This window comes from Oryzias latipes, chromosome 15 (genome assembly GCF_053564925.1).
Source record: "Oryzias latipes strain Hd-rR chromosome 15, Olatipes_Hd-rR_3.1".
Taxonomy (NCBI): domain Eukaryota; kingdom Metazoa; phylum Chordata; class Actinopteri; order Beloniformes; family Adrianichthyidae; genus Oryzias; species Oryzias latipes.
The window spans coordinates 16,744,664-16,766,378 of record NC_136251.1 but is presented as its reverse complement, the minus strand read 5'-3'; the positions used below and the strand labels follow the sequence as shown (position 1 = coordinate 16,766,378).

At 36.3% G+C, this 21,715-nt stretch overlaps 1 protein-coding gene across 4 annotated transcripts; it reads right to left on the bottom strand.

Annotated features, from left to right (window-relative positions):
• Positions 1-821: 821 nt before the first annotated feature.
• Positions 822-16,005, bottom strand: pcgf5a (polycomb group ring finger 5a). Of its 4 annotated transcripts, none has more exons than XM_078932416.1 (10): positions 15,692-16,005; positions 15,519-15,619; positions 12,463-13,191; positions 11,418-11,514; positions 11,052-11,107; positions 8,408-8,467; positions 7,360-7,538; positions 7,060-7,158; positions 5,651-5,750; positions 822-1,223 (listed from the first exon to the last, which is right to left on the bottom strand). In XM_078932416.1, the coding sequence occupies exons 3-10, from the start codon at positions 12,575-12,577 to the stop codon at positions 1,204-1,206; spliced, it is 726 nt and encodes a 241-aa protein (XP_078788542.1). In that variant the 5' UTR covers positions 12,578-13,191; positions 15,519-15,619; positions 15,692-16,005; the 3' UTR covers positions 822-1,203. The 4 variants fall into 4 exon arrangements, with proteins under 4 accessions (XP_078788542.1, XP_011482560.1, XP_078788541.1 ...); XM_011484258.4 differs by having other exon boundaries at positions 5,661-5,750; XM_078932415.1 differs by lacking the exon at positions 15,519-15,619.
• Positions 16,006-21,715: the final 5,710 nt, after the last annotated feature.

Sequence of the window (21,715 nt, the reverse complement as noted above, 5' to 3'; positions counted from 1 at the left end):
TGTTGACAAACCTAAAAAAACTGCAGCATAGCAGCATTGATCTTGAAACAATTATATTCAAGGTTATATTACATCATTTTTTTTAAATCTCCAGTATATAAACAATCACATTACAGACTACTTGTTATTTTTGTTCAAAAATATTCCTAAACCCAGGAAATCTCATTAGCCCTCTGAGTATCATTAAGCACTTTCATATTGTCCTTATAGCATGTTTATCCAAATGTTCAAACTTTATGATTTCAGATTCTACTGATTGAAATGATTGTTTTGCTCTTTGCTGGTAATGCACAGCATTAATGCCAGTTACTCCATCTGATTCACTCAACCTTCTGGACTTTAAACCGGTTTACCACCTGTATTAGTTCATTAGAGTCTGGTAAAGTACATAAGATTTATATCATCTGTTAAAAGGGTACAAACTGAACAGGCTTTTGTTTACCCCCCCCCCCAGATAGACCAAAATACCTGACTGATACCAGAGATGGGGACACAGACTTGAGTCTCACATGCAGAGACTTGAGACTCAACCTTGAGGACTTAAGAGCTGGCTTGAGGTTTGGTACTTGTGAATAGTATTCATCTGATCTAATTATTTAGCTCCAGGACATCCCTGACAGTTCTAAAAATAAAAAAATAAAAATGGATGCTCTCCTTATAATGGTTTTGTATTTAGAATGCAGAAACCCCAAGTTTCTGTTTTTATGTCCAAACAAGATAATTGGGGTCATTGGAGTGGGTCTTTATACCGTGACACTCAAAATTAAAATGTGTGTAACATAAATAAAGGAGAGCTAAAAACAAACACAAGAACCACAGTCCACAGTAGAAAATCAACATTTAATCTACAGTTAGTTGGACAGGCAAACTGGAGAAATAGTCGTACTTCATTTTTGATCTCAACAGGTTTTTAGGCACAGGAACATACATTTAAAAATATCATATCTTGTAGCATATATTATTCTATGTAGCATAAAAGATTTTGAACATAACAAATGCACTTCATCATTGGCTGTACAAAAATACATCTAAATCTTTCTCTGCACATTCTGAGTGTGCGTGTTGCTGCGCATGTTTGTGTGTGTTCATGATGCAGGTATGAAGTTCTCGAGGTTTTGGATGAATGCACAAGTGCATAAATTTGGGTCTGGAGTTCCATTTCTTGCAGCTGTAGTTCAGCCAAAGTCGATCCGGGGTCGGTACTCAAGAACCATGGGATACGTCTGAGGAAGACAAGTTTAAAAAAAAAATTAAAAGAGCGGAAAAGATTTAGAGATTATTAGCTAAAATGAGGGGAAACACAAGGGGGTCTCTTAGAATATGCTAAACCAGCAAACTAAAAGCAAAAAAAAATAAAAAACAAACTTTTTTTTACCAGTTCCATAAGCAATACATGAATAAAAATATTTGTTAGATTTTTTTAGCCTATCCCTTTAAAATGCTTTCTGCAGATTTTTTCAGTGAAGTGTTTTGTTTTTATTACAACTTTAGTCCCCTATTGACTTTTATAGCAAATTCATACGTATTTTTGAGGTGCAGTTGAAAAATCAGTCGGCATTGAACGTTTGAGGTAAATTCATGTTTTTTTTTAAAGTTGTTGTACCTCACTGATGCTTTCTTTGCCTTTTAAACCTTCAGTAACAAAATAGCTCCTATGCATAATTTAGCCCCCTTCGTGTATTACAGTCTTTTTAGCGGGTAGGTTGGTTTGTGAACTTGAATTTATGAAAGTACGCAGCAGGATTTGTAAAATATTTTTCTAAAATAAATAATCTAAAAATAAATATTTAACTAATAATGAAAGAAAAGAAGAGAAGAAACATTTTATAATTAATTGAGCAACATTGTACATATTGCAGTACAAATACGAGAGATGTGTACATTCACTGCTTCCTGTTCTCCTTATTCTATCTATTTGGCATCCTTATAGTGAGGAGTTTCTTTTCTGTAACCCACTTTACCCTCAGCTCACCACTTTCTCTTTTGGATGCAGCTGTATTTTACACACTTCCTGTCTTTACTTGCAAAAATAAAATGATTCAATGTTCTACTCAAGTTATCATTAATTTACAAATATCATGATTTGCTTTATTGTAAGAATGTGGGCAGAATTATATTAAAACAATCTTACCTTTTACACTTTTTTTAAGTTGGTTTTGAATATCTTGTATTCCCTGTACCAAGAGATAAGCTTAATCTTTTGGACTTTTCAAAGCCTCTTTTTTCTTTTCTTTTAATGCCCACTGTCAAACCATCTTCTCAGCTCCTCCCAAAAATGTTTTGGCTTTGGGTCTCATCATTTGGCGCTCCCCATGAAATGTAAAGAATCGGAACTCATTCATTAGCATAAACCTTTGCATTTTTGGTGGCTAAAGTGAATCCGCTCAGACTTAGAACATAAATATAGACTTAGATTATTTTTTAAAATTATTCCACAAAAAAAAGCGAGTGGTAAGAAGTAACAGACTAGTAATGTACTCTCAAGGCAAAAAGTATTCACAGGCAAGGAAAAATCCAAAAACTGCAATATGTCCAGCCTAAAAGTCAATTGTTTTGTTCTAGTACTGATAGTGTGCAATCGACACGCTTTTCCAAAGCAAAAAGCTTACATCTTCACCGGCAACCTGCACAGTCTGCTGTTTATATATATATATATATATATATATATATATATATATATATATATATATATATATATATATATATATATATATATATATATATATATATATATATATATGTATATATATATATATTTGTTTGTTTTTTTATTTGATTTTGTAGCTGATGCCTTGTAAGGTAATGTACCAAAGCTTTAAGCTTATATGCTCCGTCATAAAATCATCCTTCACTGGGGTAATAAAAGTGGAAGGTTTGGTTGTTTCAATTCTGTCCCAAAATGGCAAAAAAAAAAGAAAAACTACATCTGAAAGGGAAAACACGAGTGCTCCTGTAAGTAAACCTGGCAGAGTGAAGAATGCGTCTCAGGTATTTAAACTCTGTGATTTCCTGCAGCTCTGACCCGTTACTGGCTGTCATTTTCTTCTGGCTTTCAGCATTCTGCTGCATCATGACTCAAAAACAGAAATAAAACAAAAAAAAACATTAAATATTCAGAATTACTAAGCAGCTGTCAGGAAACTTAGGGTGTGAGAAGCTTTTGGAGATAAAACAGATGGTAAAATACTCAAGAGCTCAGTTCTTGTAACAAAATATTACTCAGATGATGACAGTATGGTGGAAACTGATGGCAGAAACAAATTTTAATAAAATGCTATAAAAAGTCTCTCTGAGCGGATAGAAGTTGGTTAAACCCAGATAATAACACAAAGGTGCTATCTGACATCCCAGCATGTTTCATGATGATCGTAAAAAATCAGAAATTTTTACAATCACAAGGTCAATGATTGGTCAGATCAGTAGTGTCAGGCACAAAACCGAAAACTTTAAGGATATTTAGCCTTTTTTTTTGGCTTCTGTAACATTAATTGTTATTTATCAAAAACAATGTTGGTATGTTTCTGACTTAAATTTTACCTTTTCTATTGAAAATAGAGGTTTTATTCCTCTATCTGTCTGAGGAGCACAACTTTAAGAAGGTAACAAGGAAGATCACTAATTTTAACATACAACAGTGGACGTTTATATCCATTCATTAAAAATTGTCTTTTTGGTGTATTCATTATGTTGATTTGGCATTTTTCTCCCGATGGAGGACACATATATAAGGTAAATTAAACTTAAAATAGCATTTCTGAGTATTTCTTGATTCAGATCATTGCAGACAAACAAATGCAGTTGTAACCCTTGCACTATCCTAGGCACTTCAACATTGGAAGTTGGGTCATTTAGACCTACTAGACAGTGTGCTGAACCATTTTTTCTTCAATGATTTGTGATCTTCACTGGTGTCCATGGATTACATGAAATCCTCTTCACCTTTATCCACCTTTGTCATGGTAGGGAGAACCCGTCAATGTAAGGGTGGGGTCATAGGATAGCACAAGGGTTAAAAAGCTTGAAGGTGTGAAGTAGAAGCAACAACGGCAGGCCACAAGCTCCCTGCTTCTCTCCATTCTGATGCATCCACTTGGAGACAATTAGATTCATGTACATCTTCATTTTCCTTAAAAAAGGACCACTGGGAAAACTTAAAACAGATCAAAAAGCTATCTAAGTGGAACTTTAACAACTGTGTCCAAACTTTTGACTGGCAATGTATGTGAAGACTTCTCAAAGTGTCACAAAATATTTTCGAATATTTAAACTAAATATAGAAATAATACTTCTCACATGAGTATTCAATGTAAGGAATTAACCAGGGTTCTGGGAAATAAAGATCAAAAACAAGGATAGCTTGTTACATCATTCCCTGTAAGCAGTTAATTTGTGAAACATTTCAGAAACTCAACAGAACCTGTTCTGAAAAGTCATTGGAGAGCTTCTATCATCTAGCTTACAAAATAAAACTTACATTATAATCAGAAAAAACTCATTTGCGATGTTCTTGTGATCAAAAAACAAATAAAAACCCAAACTGAGGACTGTTTTTCTTGCAGTTCCCCATCTACTAGCTTCATGCTGGGAAGGTTTGATGCAAATATGTAACATGGACAGCGAAAAAGAGGAAGAAATGATTAAAAGAACAAGACAAAGCATTGGCTTTTAGTTGAAACAGGAAAACATCAGCTTGTGCTAAAATGTACAGATTTTATCCTAAGTAATATATTTTTAAAAAAGGAGTGAAACCTACAACTAGAAGCCATCACTGAATCCTGGTGCGACAGAAGAATAAAAAAGATTTTAAACTAAACTAATAAGGAATTGAGGCTAAAATGTGCGTTGCACCATGCAAAAACAACATTATTTGAAGCCAGCTTTATAAACCCATTAGGTCTTGTGTTTTTTTTTCTATTCATTTTTTTCTATACTTTGCTGAAACGCAGAAGCGTTGCTCAAATGAAAAGGTTATGAATTACATATGAGGCGAGAATATTTTGAGTCTGAAAGCCTCCTGACACGCCATTGTGCTTGTCTCTGGTTACAGAAATGTGATCACTTTAAAGTAAAAAATATATACGGTATTTTGTCTGATATGGACTTATAGCACTAAAAATGTATTAAATCAACTTTTGCTCATATTAAGGATGCCCCAACTCCCATCTGAAAAACCAAAGGATTGTTTTTTTTTAAATTGCAAAGTTATTTTTTAATGTTCATTTGCAACACAACCACATAAATGTCCCCTTTTACTGTTTAAAATAGTGTAGCTCAGGAATTGTGCAGACAATACAATAATATCTTTAGACACTTTAAAAGATATATTTTTATATCCTAAAATAGGGTTATATTATTCAGTTTTTTTTATTGAAAAATTCCATTTTTACACCACTAACAATGAGGGCCCATTACATTTAAAACAGTTTTTGTAAACCACCACAATCTGAGTTTGTAAAGAACCTTGTGATGGAACAGTTCCTGTAATAAAACTAGACAGGGAAATGAGTCTAACAACACCAATATCCAGGTTATTTTGTATTGATTTAAACCTTGGTCATACTTTCACCTGCCTAGTCATAGCACAACTGCTACATTACTGTAGCTTTAGATTTCGGCCAGAACATTAAGCTTTCAGGAAGCACACACACACATTGCCTTACGTTCTCTCCACGTAGCCTCCATCGTGTCATGTAGATGAACTCCAGGGTGTGATCTCTGCCCATAATTTCTCCATTGCAAAGTACATCCAGCTGGATGGATGGAAAAAAAGGTGTTTTAAAGTAAGGCGAGAAATATTTCTAAATAAAATTCCATCTGCTCAAAGTAAAGATAATGTAACTTCTCATATCTAATGTGAAAAAAGAGGGGATGTTTTCTGTGGTCATACACGTAAGGCTGCACCAATTAGAACGTTTTTAGCTTTGCATGATGCCAAAAATGATAATTTTTGATGAAAATTGTATTCTTCTTTTATGTTTTTGTAATTCATGTTTATCTGTACACATTTGTCTATGTTGCTAATATTTTATAGTATGCCATTTCCTATTTGTTTTTCATCAGGTGATCTGAAAGCTTTTCTTTTTTATTCAATGTACTTTAAATTTGAAGAGAATATTATAAAATAATTTGTTTTGATGTGCAGAAAACTACGATACGTCTTGTTATGCTCCTTTTCATTCATGTATGATTGAACTTATAATGCATGTTTATGCATTAGTGTATTAATAAAATATATATTATTTTCCCATTCACTTAAATCACTATATTCTGACAAATATTTTAAGTATGCTACTCTTCCTTTTTTCAATCATTTTTTCCTTATTTATTATTTTTAAGATATAAAGGTATTAGGATTTTAAATTATGTGACCACAGAAAGACCCTTTATATGACCTGTGACTGTATAGACTCTTTTATTAGCTTTCCAGTTTGTTTCATAGATTAGTCATCTTAAAATGTAACTTTTCAATCTGTGAATGTATTAAAACTTGTATGTTTCTAAAAGAAAAAAAATCATAGGTTTCAGTATTAGAAAGTCCACTCACTCAACACCTGTTTTGGTGGCATTTTAAATTGCTGTTACCGGGACTTTCAAGTCCTTTTTCGAGGTAAATCTATACGTAAATCTATTAAAAATGTCAGAGAAGTAAACAAAGCATTAACGTCAATGTTCATAAAGGCTCAAATTAAATGAGATTTTAAAAAAAATCAATAGTTCTAAATATCTGTCATACTTATAGTATTTGAAAAACATCTCATATTGAGAACAGGAAATGCACGAGCTACAGCTAGTAAAACCACATCCTCAGAAAAACAATATTCCACAATAGTAAATCAGATATGCAGATTACAGTACGAAGTTTGAGGTCAATTATGTTTTCATCACAGATTTATGAATATTTCATGTCAAGCTTTTGAAGAATGTCAACGCACTCTTCCAAAGATAATTAGCTTGAAGGATAAACAAAAGGGAACATCGTTCCAAAAAATAACAAAAACTGAAAAAAGATTGACAGATTTTTTTTTTCCTGTATTAAGAATTTGAAAATGTGTTGATTACCTCATAAGAGCTCGGCAGCTTCAGTTTAAGACTGAGAAACTTCTTAATAGTTCCCACTGTGACTCTACTGGAGCAGCGGATGAACCTCTTCATCAGATCCTATTGAGAAGACACACAAAGTAAATTACAGCCTGAGGAGACAAGCTTGTAAAAAATAAACAGAAATAAGATCCTCAATATATCCAGATTCGTCTTTTTTTCTTTCTCTGAGTAAAATGGGTTAAAAAAATATTGGTTTAATGTATCACTAAATAAAAAAATTCAGAGCTCCTAATTAAAATAGAAGAGGAAAACACAGACCGTGACAGTGTTTTCTCCAGACTGTCCTGTGTTGCGGAGGCAGTCCAGACAAATGGCTATCTGAGGGTCACTTCTGTGATAGTCATCATCTCCCCCGCCGTCACCATCATCACCGCCGCCGGCACCACCATCGACACCACCTCCATCGGGTAGACCAAGTCGCTGACGCCTGGGGTTTTCTGTGAAAACCATCATTTATCAAGGCAAACATGATGGTTAACATGATAATGATGGCAGTAACCTTCAGGATCTGTTTTAATGTAGTAAATCAAACTTTAATACAAAAAAAATCATATTGTCATTGTTCAGCTGTCATTTTAAAGTAGTAGATTTTTAGGTGAATCTCCTAGCCGTTATCTTAACTGCAGACCGTGGATGGTGAGCAAATGAATGGAACTTGAATTCAAAAGGCAAAAAAATGTTTTTTGGCTAGTAATAATTAAGACAGTTCATCTTGCAGAAATAGACTTAAAGAAAGAGTTGTTGCATCTCTTCTGGGCCTACATATGAAGTTACGGACACACCGGACATGTGACGCACATTCAAGAATGTACTAAACACTAGTTCTTCAATGCACATTTACCCCATGGTGTTCACTTTGGACAAGCAGGGAGGGGTTTCTTCTTTTTCTACTGTTTACTAGCACTTACAAATCTCACGAATCTTGCTCCAGGCTTTTTCTTTCTCAGCTCTATTCTAAAATACCAAAGACTTGCCTTCATATAGTTCTTGCCGGGCACAATCGGCAATCATTCATTTCTCCTTCATGATAAATTTTCAAACAGTTGGCAATTCAATGAGTCCCTGACAGGTCAAAACTCGACCGGGTTTAACTTTCAATGTGCGTTTAATGGCCGCATATTTTGTACTTAGACAGTCATAGCATCCTTCCATCCCATTTACGTGCGTTTACAAAGACTTTTCATTGGAAGTGGCTACATGAGCTCATGTTGCCGAGGGTGATGTGAATGTAGCTTTTAGACACATCGTGGTGGAAATGATTCAGACATATTCTATATTTGTCAGGTTTCTTTGACAGACAGTTCACCTTGGCCATTTTCTTTGGGCTGGTTCTTCTTCCAGAATTCCACTTCCTGCTTTTCTTCATCTAGTTAAAATGAAAAACACAGAAAGATGTAAGGAAAGCATTATCAGATTTGGGAAATGTACACAAACCTAACTTCAAACTCTGTTAATCAACATGTGTTAGTCTGCTCATCCAAAGGTGTATAAGTTCACAAAAGATATGAGTTTAGTGCAACTCAAAACCAAATTTTGTTCAAGAAAGCTGGATCAAAAGTTGATTTAAATGTTAAAAGTCAAAACTGCATTCAACAGAACTGCGATTTTCAGTGGAAAATACAATGGTTCTTGCTATACACAGTAAAACAATGTTTTCAGATGTCTTCATGGACGATGTTGTTGAGCACGGAACTAGTTCTTTGAGAACTTTACGCGTCAAACTTTACAGTAGGAGTTTACATGAACTGGTTTACGCTCTAAAATGTTCCACAGATAGTCGCCATGGAACCATCTGGGAACATCTGTCAAAGGGTCCTCACTAATGCGAGGAGAAACATCTATAAGGTGGCTGTTGCTATGAGATTGCAAAAGTTTAAAGGTAAAAAAACAATGTACCAGTATCTAACCAGCACCACTATACAAACAAACCTATCACTTCCGCTCAGTTCTGACTCTTGGAGCAAACTCCAGAAACTCTCTGAATATTGAGAACTTTTGCAATCTCTACACATAAACAGCTCACACAAGTTTACCACACAGACATTATGCTGCATTATGTTCACATTACTGGCTGTGAATAAAATGTGGCCCCTTGCATGAATGTATTTAATTCCCAATGTCCCATTTACACAGATGAGTAAGGTCTGCAAGAAATACTATGATATGCAAAATGAAGAGACAGTCTTGAAAATGAATGCGGCCAGATTAATCCAAGTCGGTAAGATTAACAGGTTGGGTAGCACATGCACTAAAAAATAAATGATTTTTCTCTCTTCTTCGGTGTAGATTTGTGGAATCCAACATTCACACAGTTAAACGTGAAGGCTTGACCCCACTTCATAGAGGTGTTACATCTTCACCTTAGCTCCTCCTATTGAGCTTCTGCCACTCAAAATAATCTAAAACTGATAAAGAAGTACTTAAATTCTGCCAAGAGCAAGTCGTATCTAATAGATCTGTGACATCAAAGGTTTGCTGCAGCAAAGAGCACAAACTTAAGGCTTTTATAGACATATTGAAGTGTTGATTAAACACTACAAGTACAGTTTGCCTGAGTGAGGTTTCTTTTTCTTCATTTTTGAGAATAACTTGAAAGCAAGCTGAGTTTGAAGATTAATACCTGTTGCCACATGTTGGTTACCTGCTCTACTTGTTTCTCAATCTGCATAAAACACTCTATTCATTGATTTGAACCCTTTAACCAAACGGTTAAAAAGGTGATCCTTGCATTTAAGTCTCCAGCGATTACTTAACATTTTGACCCACATTTGAACTTTTAACTGTTACTGAAGTCTGGCTAAAAGGAAGTGTTTCTCGTTGTCTCTCTAACTTGTAGTAAATGCGTAGCAGAGCAGACACTGTAAATGTGTTTTTATAGCTTCAACTTGAACTCAAACACCCGACTGGCAAAAAAAACAACAAATATTCAAACGTCTCAGAAAAAATTGTTTCCATATTTAGGATTTTGTTAGTCAGGTCTGGATATATTCATTTATCAACTGAAACACTCTTAGATGCAAGCAGGTTTTCATAGTTTCCCCTTTACTGGATTAACCTTGAAATCCTTCTAATGTACAGTTTTAGCCATTTATGGGTAACTGTTTTGACTGTGTTGAACCTCTCTGGATGTCATTTTAAATCCCTCTTTGGACATTTGCTTGTAAAATTTGGCTCAAACTCTAGAAAAAAAGAAAGAAAACCTGTTTTTGTGTGTCAGAGATGGATAAATATAATGGATAAAGTAATAATCTGACCTTTAACAGTATAGGGATCCAGGTATCCCCTACTTCACTGTCAAGCACAGACAACAAAAATGTGTCTTTCATTTAAACTTTATGAACGCATTTGTACATTTAAGCACTAGTACATTTAAGTTTTAATAACAATTGTTGAAGTTGCTGGGCCCATAAAGTATTTTTAGGAAGTAAAATCCTTATTATGGCGTGTGTGGCGCAGAGGTACAGGGGCCAACCTCTGATTGCATTTAGAGAAAAGCGTCTTTGTGCCATTATGAAACACTTTACGAACGATAAATGAAGTTTATGGTGAACACACAAAAGGTCAAAGTTTTACGGTGTGTCAAGGACAGTGTGTTATTTAGGTGTCACCAGCGATGTCTCCACTGTTAAGTACCCACTCCCATGAAAATTGTGTTTTTGGTGTTTTTAATTTTGTTTGTGTAATGTCATGACAAAGCGTTTCCGAACCTCCCAAAGGTTCATAACCCACTAACTGTGTTTATCAGGTCTTTTTCTTTGCAAAAGCAAAGGCACTAATAATTCATTGTGGACAACCATGTGGGCTCCGCGGAGAAACAGCTGGCATCTTCTCTCAGGAAAGATCTCATGAGCTACTTTGGTTTTCTGTCACTGTCCTTTTATAGTTAAACAGCAAGTAACACAGACTCTCAACAGTTCTCAAGTCTCTCACAGTTTCATCATTTGACTCACTTTCTCTGAGTCCAGGAACTAGCTTGAAGATGATCTCCTCCAGAGTGTTGTCCAACCTGTGAATGTTAGAGAGAAGAGAGTACAAATATTTCATTTTTAATAAAGTAGGCTCGATTAAAGAACAAAAATGCAAAAGCAGCAATGGGTGACTCATAGGGGGGGGGGGGCTCCTCCCCAGAAAACATTCCTACTGCATTGCAAAGCGACATCTTTAAAACTGCATAACTCTTTCATAATGGAAAAGAAAGTTATATAACAAATAAAAGTAAGACCCCCTTTTAAAGAAAGAAAAACACCAGTTCAGAAAGGCTGAAAAGGACAGCATTAGAAAGAGATTGTATGAACAAAAGGAATAGACGGATTTACCTGAGCATCTCCAATGGGTTGGTCTCATGGACCTGAATGCCACACTTAGGACAGTCATTGCTCTCCTCAAAGTGCTGCACAATACAGCTTTTACAGACTGGAAGAAACAACAGAAACATATTTTACGGATTCAAACAACATTGATCCTTGCCAAAACTTTGACAACGAAACAAATTGCTAATGTAAAAAAAAAAGCAGAACAGACTTTGTAAAAGCACCCCAAAAAAACAACTTTTTAAGCAAAATTCCAATACTTAATACTGTTCTATTTGGATTCATCTTCTGATTTGCACTGTAGTTATATCTAAGTTCAAATAAAGACTACCGGTATTAGTAAAAACAAAAAAACAACCAGTTCATCAAAGAAATGGCTTATTATCATTTCATCACATTCAAATTACAAAAACATTTAAATTAAACCTTTTAAAAACAAGTTGCATCACCAATTTTGACAATGATTAATCCAAAACTAGAATAAGGAATGCTTTTTGTGGAGTTTCAGTCATTTTTCCCACTACATGACCCCACTGGGATTGTCAGTAGGGAGGACTGATAGCTGATAAAATCAGCAAGAATCTAGCAATAACAACATCTATACAAATAGTCACTTAATCCGTGAACTCTCATTCATTTAGGCATAATTCCATCAAAGAAGTAAATTAAAAACCAACTACTTTGATGGAAGTTGTGTACAAAAAAGTGTTTAAACATGCTTTATTGTTTTGCGAAATGACATTTTTAAATATGCTTGAATGTTATATAGATATCGTCTGGGAAGTTTTCGTTTTTTTTGGACTGAAGAATCTCGGCGGCAGCTAAATATTTAGGGTCAGGGCAGTTCATTCAGTGTTGCCACTGGGAAGACCCGTATAGCCGCCAGGAAAACCACTCTGACTGATTGCAGTGGTTTCTGTTTGATTTTAAGCAGTGTCGCTCTGTATCCACTCAGCATTCAGACTCAAACTGGGGGGGTTGGTTTGCTCCAACATAGGGTGGATGTTATACGACACAGTACACAGGGTTATGGTTTGTGTGTTTCACTCACATGTGTGCAGGCACTCGGTGACTGTCGTTGGTTTGATCAGGTAACCTCGACAAAGGTAACAGGTGATGAAATGGTTGAAATCCCTCACCAGGTGTTTCCTTCCTGTTGCAGCCATATTTGGAGTTTTTCAACAAGTCTGTTTGATGCTGCGGTTCAGGAGACAAAGCTGAAGGGAAGCGACTCCCCTGAGCTTAAGGAGAATCAGACGTCCATTTAAAGCAATGAGGAATGGTAAATTTATGCTTTAGAGACTTCTTATTTATTTAGTTCTGCTGAGCTATTCTGATGAGTATTCACCAGCACTGTCTAGCGAGTCCAGGGTAGAGGACTTGTGCAATGCTAGATCCTACTGTGTGAAGTCCTGCTCCATTCTTGGATAGAATTTATAATCCGTTCTTCAGGAAATGTGCTATTCCATCTTCGATGAACCACTTTAGTGCCATTGGGCAAAAACAAAAAACAAAAAAAAAAACAGGAAACTATCTTCAGTTTTTGGAATGTCTGTTTAGACAAAGATGTTTTCAGGAATCTTGGAGCATAGATAGACAGCTCTGATTCCTTGTGTGTCCCAGCCAAAGTGCCATTTTAAATCCAAGAGAGGTCAAAGGTGAATTATAAAGAGGCCTTTATCCCAGTCAGATTATTGTCACAATGCTGATTCATCTCTTGTTTCTAATCTTCTGGAAGGACAACAATTATTTGAACTTCCGTTTGACATAAAAATTCAACCTAAAAAGAAGAAAATATAAAAGTTAGTAATCGAGTTAACACATCATTAATATACAATTACATGACCATTCAACCAACAATACTGCTGCAACTCTGACCTAAATACATCCTCTCTAAGACTACTCTTACTATGAATAGCTAACCTCTCTGACTTGTCCCCATTCCCTCCCCATTTTGATGAATTTGAATGAGTTTCAGCTCTTTTGCTTCAAATATGGATACAAGAAAAAGTGCTAACATCATGAACACCCGGATAAGCAGAGATGCAGCTTCAATTGTCATCAAGGTGGTTGAATTTTCTGCTCTGACACACAGAGTGGGATCTACAGTAAACACCTGGAGGCCATAGCCTTCAGAGTAAACAGCTATGTCTATTCCATCTCACACATTTTCAATGGTCTGTCATTAATTGATGGGAGAAGACAGTTTGATGGTCATCATCAAACAGATGACTGCTGTCACCAAAACCTGAACATTTTCGACAGCGATGCTTGGGGTTGATTTATCTGATGCTTCATGAAGGCACCATGAGCGAGGTAGAGTGACCTGTCACCGCTTCATTTTATTATTCCAATTTTCTCAGGTGATGAAACATTGGAAACACAACAATAAATGATGGAGCCAGATGTGGCCAAGAAAGGGAAGCAGAAGAACTGTGTTTCAAGGGGGCACTTCAGAGGACTGGAGAGGATGCAAATGCAAAACTTCGATCAGTTATAGAAGTATGGGTTTTTGGAAGTTTGCAATATTGTGAGGTGAGGTCTTCCCACCTAAAAGACCAAAAGACGTCTTAATGAGTATTTCTTTTCCTTAAATATATATATATATATATATATATATATATATATATATATATTCATTTTATTTTCAATTTTCAAACAGGAATTTAAAAAAACACTAAATTCTTTTAACTCTCTTCTCCTAAATAAATTATCTATTTTTTTTTCTAAAAATGTTAATGCAACTATGTGATGCCCTAATGAAATGTCTGTGACACGAGTTGATTACTTTCCCAGCATGCCTTTATAGTTTTACTTTGCAATCAGTGATCCCATCAACAGCAACAGCTGAAGCAGCCTGCTGGTTCCTCTATAGTACTTCCCCTTTCCCCCATCCAAGTATAACACTGGTGTGAGACCTGATCAGGGCTAAATTTGGGGGAAGCTGCCTTAAATTTGAACAGCTCGTTGAAAGAGACATTTTGGAACATCAGGCATGTTGTCACTTTAAACACCCAAATAAATGCCATCAAACATGCTTTTCCAGCATACAACAATTATAATTGCAATCTATCAGAGAGACATGTAGTCAGCTCAGTATTTCCTGCAAAACTGTGAACTTCCTTTGCAAGCAAATATTCCTGTCATTGTCTACTTCCTGCAGGTAGGCAGGAGCTCCTTGCCTGTTCCCACTGTTTTCTCCAGCTTACACTGCAGCCGTTCACAAAAGCACGTGCTTGTCAAGCTGCCTGGTGACTCTGCAAAGACAAGGTGGCTGTCTGCATGAGCCTCTGCAGGACAGAACCAGTACAGCTAACAAATGTACACATTATGTAATGTCTAAGGCTAGAGTGCATGAATTAAAAGGGGAAGTGTGCACAAATGCACACAAACACTTCCTCTTGATGAACTACATCTTAAAGGTACATTTATTTCAACATGACCTGAGGAAATATTTCTATTTAATGATACAAAACTATTTAATACTGTCAGATGATCTTGAAAGAAACATACATTTAATAAATAATTCTTTTTTAAAATGAACTGTTAAGAAAAATAGATTTCCTCAGGTGTTTCTCTTCACTGACAGCTGGCGTCATTTTTGCGCGTGCGTGCTTTGGTGTGTGTGTGGGGGGGGGGGGGGGGGGGGTCAGGTGTGCGAGTAGTGCTGGCGTCACGCAGGGCTGGATTCCGGCAGCTTACTCACTGCAGGCTTAAACTACACCCGGACAAACATTCCGGACCGGCCCGGTTCAGCGCGGTTCGCGCTAAACGCTCACGTGCGCAGCCCCGCCAAATCCCCCCCACGTCCGTCAATGAGCCATTTCTTCACTCGGAGCGGAACCTTTCGGCTCGTCTCATTACGAATGCGCGTCACGTTCTACGTCACCTGTGTCCAAACAACATTTTAGGGACGACACTTTCTTTGCGGTGACGCAGCGATGTGTGTTCGGTGGCTCGCGCGCACTCGCCGTCGCTTATTTTAGCCCCTATAAACATACGAGCCCAGGTGCGCACGCGCATCGAAGGTAAAAGTTGTAAAGCGTTACGTGACGGTCCCGTTCTCTGTAAAGGAAACAAAAGCACGCTTCTTTTGCGTTAACGCACCTTAATCCCGCATGTGCGCGCACATGACGACGCACTTTGCCCAAACGGTTGGGTATAGAGGGGAGGGGGGATGAGGTCCAGCCAGTAGCGTCAAAGTTTAGCTGAAACGCAGGAGACGCTGATGAATCCTCCATCCGCTCAGAAATAATCCGAAATTCTGACACGTTCCTCACCTCCGTCCACACTTCGCGGAGTTACGGATGCCGCGGCAGGGCAGGAATGTCCACCATGACACCGCCCGGTCCTCCCGATCAGTCTGCCATGAGTATTAAAGAGAGAACATGGAACTGGTCGGCACGGATCTGCCCCAGTCCGCCCAGCAGTCAGTCAGCGAAGCAGGCAGCAGAGAGCAGCGGTGGGCGGGGAGCCACCAGGAAGGCAGGGCTCGGAAACTGAAAGCGATTGTGTAACAGAATGGCCCACGACGCGCACACGCGCACAGGGACACACGCGGAGCTGGGGAGAGATGAACAGCCTCTGCATGTCTGTTTGTCCTCCCCTTGTTTTGAGCATAAGATGCAATTTCTAACGACAGTAACCATCACGATCAACGACACGGATGCACCACGTGATGGCAGGGACAAGCCAGCAAAATCGCTTTGCCTTTGCAGTGAATAAAAGTTCTTAAAAGCAATATTTTAAAATCTTTCAAATTAAAAAAAATCCATACTTTTGAAAGAAGAATGTATTTTTTAAACCACAATGTAAACTATCTCTTGTCTTGTTGGTTATGAGGTAGGTTCTGTCTCTTCATCTGCTATTTTTGATACCTCCACACATCACATGTGGTGTCACATGGGTTTCACCTTCTTAATGTAGATGTTATAGCTAAATGTCAAGTGCAACTGTTCCCAATATATCCCTACTGGAAGTCTTGGTTCACTGTTCTGCAGCCTCTTTGGACTATGATTTACTTATTTCAATTGAAACTTAAACATGCCCCCTCCGTTTTGATTCTGATACCAGTTCATTAAGGTTTAAGATGAAGTTGTTTTCAAAATGTTAAAGAGTTATCTAACTAGTTCTAATTTGATCTACCCACCTCCATCTTTGTTCTGAATAGAAAGTTCACCAATAAATAAATAAAAACCACACTCCTTTATGGGGAGAAATTTTTAAAATACCCCCCAGGTCCCCCAAAATCTTTGATCATTCATTAAAAAAAGTTTTTTTTTATTAATTAAACTTATTTAGACACATGTGAGTTTGTTATTTGCAAATGCTGAAGAGACTGAGACCAATTAGGGAAATATAAGTTCACTGTAACATTACTCAGCGGGACATAATCCCTTGCTCTTGGAAGTGGAATATAATCTCCATGACAGCCAAATCCTTGTCATCATGGAACAGTGTTTGAGGGTGTGAAATGTCCAGAAATGCATGGGAGCCCATTGAGAATTTCCATAAAAACGTGTCATTTTATCCCTGGGGAGACAACTATGAGGATTGTTCCAAAAACATGATCCTTGGATTGAAGAAATCCTGTCTCCCAAATACTTAATGCGGAAACAAAACAAAAATAAAAGTTCTTTTTTTTTAATGTTTGTTTTTTCCACCCGCCTGCCCTTGAGTTGAGTCACTTGCATCCTTTCTCCACTGCCCGTCCCTGAAGAGAATTGGCAAGATGCCTCTGACCCACGTTTGGCTGCTGGTATACCTTCCCTGTTAAGCCTAAACTTACAAAAACATAAACAAAATAAGTCGAATATATTCAAAAAATACTACCACATTTTTTAAAAACAAACAATTTAGTTGTAGAGAAAACATTTGTGTTGTACTGAATATCTGGAGTAAAATACTAGTAGCATTATACTGTTATTTGCTTTTTAAATAGCATTTAGAATACAGTTCTTTAAACTGAGGATTACTTTTCTTGTTTCTCAATCTGCCTTTAAAACCAAAATAAAAATGGTCAGGCTGACAGCCTTTAAGAAAGTATAGAAGTATGCAATTTACTATTTAGACATTACTGCTTTAAAAAGAAACAATATCATTTCACCTAAAGAGAAACATTTCAGTTTGACTAAAAAGAAGAAATCACCAGAAATGTGAACAATATAAAAGATGTAATTTCTGACTAAATATATTTTAAAAAGTGTAGATAAATGAAGAAAGATGATCGGACTGGGACTTTAACAAACTTTCCTTTTGCAGAAGTAGCTTAACTCTGCTCTCCTACTTTTACCTGAATTATCATAAATTAGCCTGTACTTTTAGGTCTGTCATTCATTTGGTTTTCCAGACGTAGCCTCACTGAGGTACAGTATGTAGTTTTTCTTTTGTGTCAGAGGTAGTCAGCTATGTCCTCTTTGTGGGCCCTTAGTTTCCATTCCCAACCAGGACCTGCAACACATGGAAAGGAGAAACAAACAGGCAGGTCCTGCTGAGGACAATGCTGGAAGATATTAGAATTAGCTGGGATTCTATCTATTTTGGCTGTACTTTTCTGTTATTGTTCCAATTGCATTATAATGAGCACAGCATTGAATACGTTGACTGAGGCTTCTGTGTTAAGCTCTTATTCCTTTGTAAGCAATAACATTTTCTGGGATGTCCAAACCTGGAATTATTGTCAAATACATTCAAATTTATAACCATCATTCTTGCATGCAGGATCACTTTAGTGTGTTTGTATACATTTGAAAGCTTCAGACCTGTCCTCAAATTTTATAGATAAACTGAGCTCTTTAATGCTGGACTTTTAGCTCCAGTGTTGACATTCTTTTAATCACCAAAACTCTTCAACTGTTTACACAATTAACATTGTGCGACATCTCCGGTGTTAAAGTGTTACATTTACCGGTGAAAGTTACTGTTTTATTCAAAAGTGCCTTTGATTACCAGCAACTTCACCTGATACTCAACCTTGTTAGTTGCAACAAATGGCATTCTGCTTCTGCGTTTCTTCTCATAATTATTTTATCATCACTTATTGAATTGGTTTGGGTAAGTTTTCAGTTGCATTCCACTACTATTTAGCTTGATATCACAAAAAAACCTGTCATGTAAAGGTTATATTTATTTTTGTCTTAAATCTATTGACTTAGATTAACGGAAGGTCTTCTAACTAGATGTCTATACATATTTCATTTTACAAATAACAAACTGCTGCAGGATTTTCAAAATAAAAAGCTGTTATCTAAGCTCTTGAAGAGACTCTAAATCACTTGAAGGAGGATTTTTAACTTTGGATCATGTTTTAGATGAACATAAGATGTTATGAAATTATCTAGAAGCACGATAAATCTCTTCAAAGTAATGACAATTAGTTTGAACATTAAGAAGAACTTTAAGTGCACAGTCTTGAGACTAAAAGACCAAGAACATTTTTATTAATTATTTCTTGATCTATACTTTCTTTTATCTGCATGTTTCTGCTGAAGCCTGAGAGTTTAGCAGCTTTAGCAAATAATGTTTTTTTTTTCTAAAATCTTGTCTTCAAACCAATTAGTGCCAACTCTGTGAATATGTGTTTTGAGGTTTATGTCAGCATGGATTAGAGTAAAATGTGGAGCATAAAACCAAGAGAACAACCGAGGCTCATGGGTACAACTGGAAGAAGAAGACAGAGGAGGGCGGGGTGCAGCAGGCAGCTTGGAGGTTATAAGTTGTTGGAGAAAAACAACAGAGTACAAAACATTCAGATGGAGAGGAAGTGTTGAAGAAAAGCTGCAAGACAACAGAGGAGAGTTAAATGGGACATGGGGGAAATGATGGAAGTGATGTGATAGAGCAAAATATTCTTTAAATTATGAGAGAAAGAATGGGAGCAAGGAGGAGGAATGAAGAAAAAGAGGGCAGAGCTGATATGAGGACAGGAAAAAAATGCACACAGAGAAATAGGGAGTGACAAGACACACTTATGGAAAAAAGATGGAAAGCGGTGAAGAAAATGGAAAACTGCAGTAGATCCACATAAAGACAAGAAATCTGAGTTTGTGTTTAGTGTTATCTTTTATCTAGCCCATAAAATCTACTGCATCCTTACAGAAAATATATATATTTGGGTTGTATATTACTAATTTAATAAAAAGTTATTTATTTTTATGTACACACCTAACTTCTTCTTTTCCCTATTGTCTCATTTGACTTTTTATTTGTAAATTAATTTTAATAAAGCCACATATTCTTTGTATGAATTAAGCCAAAGCAATTAAATGATGTAGTAAATGCAATGAAATACAAACTGTTGAGAAAAAAAGGGCATGGATGCTAACTACTTTTGCAAAACAAATTATTTTAAGAAACGTCTTTTTTTCATCTGTCTTAGGTGAAGAAATCTAAAATGAGGAAAACCTGAAGTTATTTCAGGCTTTGACCTTGCAGTCTTTTGTTGTCGGGGATTATTCCAAAAAGAGCCAGTCTATATAAACATCTACAGTAAGTGTGTGTATGTGAGCATGAAAGAAAAACAGTCACTGATTGAGGATGGCAACAGTTTCATCAGTTTATATTTTTACCGGTTAATCGCAGGACATTAGGCTAAATCTATTGCTTAACAGTCACCTCTCGCCAGTCTACATGGATACACAAGCTATATTTAAACAGGTGTATGCAAGTCATTTATTATTATCATTGCTCTGCAAATTGATAGTGAGCCTCTATGGATGTCAGTTGTTTTGATTTGTTTTTATGTTGTTCCTTTAAAGCAGGGGTGTCAAACTCATTTTCACAGAGGGCCACATCAGCACAGCGGCTGTCCTCAAAACGCCAGATATAACTTGTACAAGTAACTAAATGTAATGAAAAATAAATGTAACTACTCCTTAATGTGAAATAACTCATTATTTATTCATTTTTACTTTTTAAAGTAACAATTACAGTTGCACAGAAAACATATGTTAGCTTGTCACTCTGGCATAAATCCTTTTAATTATTTTCCACTTGTTAAAACCCACATAACTCCATTAATGAAGGATCACACTGTCCAAGTGTTCTGATTATTTGTCATCCCTCAAACAATTCCCCCCTTATTTTGCTCTTTGGTCCCCATTATTACTTGTGTATTTTTCCCTGTCTTTACTTCCCATCGTTCGTCCTCCCATCATAATTTACCAGCTCAAATGGATGTTTCAGCATGTTCCTAAGAGACCAACTGACTGACTCATCCTCGTTTATCATTTCACTTTGATGGACTCATTTTTCTGTGTGTGCGATTTACACCCGTCACACAGAAAGAAACACCTCCACAGTTGATAGCAGCATTATGGTTGCTTGTCTATAAATGCTTTAACCACGTGTACATTTTGTTAAACAGCTCTATTGGAGTGAGAACATAACATTTAAGTCTTTTTTTAGCTCCAAATTTCTACTTAGATCACAGAGAAGTCACTTACAATGTATATATAAATGATTTTGTATCTTCTAATTATACTTCTAAGAAAAGTAGGCAAAAAAGTTCTGTCATCTCTGTAAGTTAATTTATTCCTTTTATGTGTTAAATATTTCAACAGAGAGATCATCCCTTTGAAAAAAGCATCCAGCAGCTGAATGACAGCTGAGTCAGAAAATACCAAACGGGGAGTATTTTCAGGGAGTGACGACACCGGTCTATGGCGCTTGCTCAACACCTCAGCTCTGAAAGCAGATATGATCTTAAGCAGCCTGGAGAGTGAATACAGTAGGTGTTAACAGAGAGGCTGCAAACACTACAGGCCAGATATTAAACCCAAGTCAACAGTTGAAATCATTGATCATCCAAAACATTTTTAAAGAAATGCCAGCAGACATTTAAAATATCCTCCCTAAGTTGAATGCAATACTTTCTTACTCTTTTCATATGCAAAACTGTTTTGCTGGTGTGTGGGCTGACATAATCAGGTGTGACAATCTTAGCTAAATGTGGGCAAATACCACGTTACAAAAAAGTTGAAGACTGTTGACACAGTAGGCAGAATGAGGATGTTTGTTTTTTATAAAAAAAAAAAAGGTGAGATGAACTTTTCCCATAATTAAGTCACAGGAACAATATATTGCTTTTGAACTTTTTAAACATTTTGATGACTACCTGTAATTTATTGTTCTTACTCACTCCAATGAAAACTGTATATCTAACATGTTCTTTTCTGATGATGGAGGACGTATAAAAAGAAAATTATGAATAAAACTATGTTTCTTATTTACTTTTATTAAATCGTTGTGAATTAGGAGGAGAAGAAAAAATGCAGTTTAGGAAAAACTTATAGTTGTGCCATAGT